Source organism: Cyphomyrmex costatus, unplaced genomic scaffold (assembly GCF_001594065.2).
Source record: "Cyphomyrmex costatus isolate MS0001 unplaced genomic scaffold, Ccosl1.0 scaffold380, whole genome shotgun sequence".
Lineage (NCBI taxonomy): Eukaryota > Metazoa > Arthropoda > Insecta > Hymenoptera > Formicidae > Cyphomyrmex > Cyphomyrmex costatus.
The window spans coordinates 55986-60212 of record NW_017277994.1 but is presented as its reverse complement, the minus strand read 5'-3'; the positions used below and the strand labels follow the sequence as shown (position 1 = coordinate 60212).

General features: G+C 33.0%; 1 protein-coding gene across 1 annotated transcript; it reads left to right on the top strand.

Moving 5' to 3' along the window:
- Positions 1–728: 728 nt before the first annotated feature.
- LOC108776788 (uncharacterized) lies at positions 729–3888 on the top strand. The gene is made up of 4 exons (XM_018543501.1): positions 729–886; positions 962–1603; positions 1711–2228; positions 3812–3888. The coding sequence occupies exons 1-4, from the start codon at positions 879–881 to the stop codon at positions 3886–3888; spliced, it is 1245 nt and encodes a 414-aa protein (XP_018399003.1). The 5' UTR covers positions 729–878.
- The last annotated feature ends 339 nt before the right edge of the window (positions 3889–4227 follow it).

The following is a 4227-nucleotide window of genomic DNA, read 5'->3' as shown; positions in this document are numbered from 1 at the left end:
TACAAGTCTCTTATCCCGAGCCACCAAGTTCATTTTTGGGGGGTGCATAACTACTAAAATATATAAAATATTGAAACGAACGTTATATGTCCTGAAAGGCGGCATCGCCACGAGTAATTTGACCCAAAAAATTGTAAATCGGTCAAGCCGTTCTGGAGATACAAGCGGTCGAAAAGTGATGATTTTAATGCAAGTATCTGTCTGTCTGTCTGTATGTATGTCCGTATGTCCGTCCGTCCATCCATCCGAAATATGTAACTACTTAACATCCCCTCTCACCTTTTACTCACACCTCCATCATCTTTGACCCGCCGGACTTCCTCCCCCGCCTTTGCATTCTCGCCAGTGTTGCCAGGTCTACCGCTTAGCGGTAGATATACCGCTTTTTAGCTTCAAATACCGCTTTGCTACCGCTCTACCGTTTTTAAATCATCATCTACCGCTTTATGAAAATCAGTTGTCAATTGATAACCGTAGACCATAACTAATCATAATCATAGCATTCATAGTTTTAAATGTCGCTAATGTGCGCCAAATCCACAGAGTGCGTTCGGAAATTTTACTTGCAATGTATAGTAACTTCAAATAACCAATCGAGATAAAGAAATCTTTGCTCCTTTTGTTCTGATTGGTCAATCAAACACTGTTTTACAGACTCTAGGGTTTACGAACGCAGGCATAATGACCAATATCGTGTAATGTCGTCGTTCATTGTGTAGAGCGTAGAGCCGCGAGGCGCGAGTTTGTGAAAACCTGTAAAACCGTTCAACCGTTAGTGGCCTTAGTTTCCCGCAAATGAAAAATTAAAAAAGTCTGATTTAATCAGAAGTTAGTGAAAGAGTTCTTATGAGAAGAAGTAAAACGTGAAAGAATCCAAGATGAATAGGTAAAATATGATGTATGCATGTATTTTAAAATTAGGTTAAGTTTACTGTACCTTTTATTTCTTATTTTATTGAAGCTCTGAGACTGAATGTGAGGTTGATGAAAATGAAGAATCAAGCAGTAATGAATCGGCTGTAAGGTGCAAACGGGCCAAGAAAAAGAAATACTTACAAAAATACAATTCAAATTGGGAAACTGAAGCCGAATATAAAGAGTGGTTAGGTCCTAATAAGAACAACATACATGAAGCTATATGTCGAATATGCAATAAAAGCATTAATATATCTGCTGGAAAGAATCAACTCAAACGCCATAAAGCTAGAACTAGTCATATTAAGGCTATTTCTGTTCGTAAATATCAACCATCGATGACTTCATTAATTAAAGTTCAGAGTTTAAATAGTATGGAGCTATCAACCAAAAAGGCTGATCTGTATTTTGCTGCTTTTGTAGCTGAACATAACGTGCCATTTAAAATAATGGAACACATGCCTCAATTGATAAAACAAATATGTGTCGATTCGGAAATAGCAAAAAACATAGCATGTAGTAGAACCAAAGTAACTGCTATCGTACAAAATGTTATCGGACAGTACAATTTAGAACAAATATGTAAAACATTGAACAACGTTAAGTTTTCATTAATTGTGGATGAATCGACAGATCGTGGATGTACAAAACATTTATGTATAGTCGTAAGATTTTTTCAAGACAAAAAGTAAGTACAGAGTCGTCTTAGATAATAAATTAACAACTTAAGGAGATGCTGGAGTGACAACGAAACTTGATCAATGACGAATAGTAAAAATTGTTTTTTTTTTTCAGAGTGATAGACTGCTTTTTGGGTTTAATACCTTTAAAAGATGCAACGGCCGAAGACTTATATGACAAAGTTACTGCATTCTTTAATTTAAATAAGATACCGTATAAGACTAATTTAATTGGTTTTGCTTCTGATGGAGCAAATGTGATGGTAGGCACCAAAAATTCTTTTTCAAGTAGGTTGGTCTCAGACATTCCGCATATATTTTTGATGAAATGCATTTGTCATAGCTTTCATTTGTGTGCGTCAAATGCTTGCAGTATGCTACCTAGTTCTGTTGAAGAATTAACTAGAGAAATATATAACTATTTTTCGAATAGCCCGAAACGAGTTGAAACCCTCAAAGAGTTTCAAAAATTTGCAAATGTAAAAATCCATAAAATTCTTCATCCGGCTCAAACGAGGTGGTTGTCTGTTGAATCGGTTGTGGTGCGAATTCTTGAACAATATGAAGCTCTTAAACTTTTTTTTATCGATGCGTCTGTTAGTAGCGATCGAACTTCTGCTGGAACTGCTAAAAGTATTTTACAGAAACTTCAAGATCCGTTGACAAAAATGTTTCTTATGTTTCTAGAGTTCGTTCTTCCTATTTTTAACAACTTAAACCGGGAATTACAAAGTACCAGTCCGCAAATTCATAATTTGCATAAAAGAATTTGTACGATTTATAAAACTTTATTGGAGTACTTCATTAAAAGAACTGTAATACAACGAACGTCCATTTTTTTAATAAACGTTAACGATCCACAAAATTATCTGCCATTAGAAGAAATATATATGGGAGCTAAAATACTTGCAGTTTTATATAATAAACACTTTGACAGTCAACAATTACATGTTTTGCGAACAAGATGTTTAAGTTTTTATGTAGAAGGTGCCAGACAAATACGAAAACGTTATGATTTTGGTAACACTGTCTTAAAATCGTTAGAGATGCTAGATCCTGAAATTGTAAGAAGTGGCTCTATGCCATCTATAATTAATTTATGTAGTGCGTTTCCAAATTTGATATCTGAAGAAAAATTTCAAACGATTGATAACGAGTGGCGGCTTTTATGCAATACACAAATTTCGAGTGAAAAATATTCTACTATAGAAGAGTTCTGGAGTTACGTTTCGGAGTTGAAATATTCTGATGAACATCTTATGTTCGGTACATTAGGACCATTTATGCTCAGCTTACTTTGTCTCCCCCACTCATCGGCTAATGTTGAAAGAATTTTTTCACAAATAAATTTAATGAAAACCCAACAAAGAAACAGACTTTGCACAAAGTCAATTACAGGTTTGTTACATACAAAAACTTATTTGAAAAATAAGGAATGTTTTAATTTAAATATTGAAAAGCATATTCTGAAGCGAATTAATAATGAGATGTATAAAGGTACTGGTGACGAAACTGATCTTGAACTGAGCAACTAATTGGAATAATAAGTATTGTCAAAAATTCTATTATATTTATGTGAAAGTTTAAGTTTTAGTTTGCAATATTTTATATTATGTTAAATTTATTTGATGATACTGTTATAGATTATAAGAAGTATTCTGTAGATTGCAACAAAAATTTAAATTTTGTTTCTGTCAATTGACTTATAAGAATTTATTTTTTATTATATATAATACTTCATTGTAAGAAGAATTTATTTCCTGTTTTTGTGACTTTATCAATTGTAAGACTTTATTTCTTGTTATCTTGTTAATAGCAATTAACATTTATAAGGGGCTGCACAGAATAAAAGGAACAGAGAACAAAGAATACGAATTTCAACCTACTAGAAATCATGTACTATGGAATACAGTTTTTGATAGGTTGAAATTCTTATTCTCTGTTCTCTGTTCCTTTTATTCTGCGCAGCCCTAAGAAAGACTGATAACAGTGAGACTGCTAATAAAGTTTATTATTGCATACATAATATTATTCATGTTCCTTTTTTTTAACCTATGAATTCAATTTTTATTTAAAAAAAGAAACAGTAAAAAAGAAAAAAAGCGTTTCAAAAAATTTTTTGCTTGCGGCGCCATTTTCTTAATTTTTAATTTCTACCGCTAAATTGCTCCATCTACCGCTATTTTACAGAATGATCTACCGCTAAATTTTTTTAGGACCTGGCAACACTGATTCTCGCCAAAAACAGCATCTATCCATGCTTTCCGATATTGATCTTCCTTGGAAAATCTGAATAACGCATATCCATCACTGGATTTATTGAAACATTTCGCTGCACAACATATATGTGGCATCTCCAAAATGTATAAAATCAAAACCTACAAGAGAATTACATTATTAATGAAATAGGTATCTCTAACTTTCGTATTACTCTCTTATTTTTAACTATGAAGCGTTTATTAATTCGAAGCTTATTCGTGATATATGTACATTGCCTTTCTCAAAATTTTACATAGATGTGATAAATTAACTTACTAGTCAGTAAGCAACACAAGCTGACAGCACCACATGTGTCATCTGTCATGACACATCTGTACGCGTATTCTATTAGAATAGGTTATGGTACATATTC

Coding starts and splice junctions, on each gene's coding strand:
- LOC108776788 (XM_018543501.1), top strand. Junction 1,604..1,710: donor AGATTTTTTCAAGACAAAAA/GTAAGTACAGAG, acceptor TTTTTTTTTCAG/AGTGATAGACTGCTTTTTGG. Junction 2,229..3,811: donor TTCTGCTGGAACTGCTAAAA/GTATTTTACAGA, acceptor AAATTTTTTTAG/GACCTGGCAACACTGATTCT.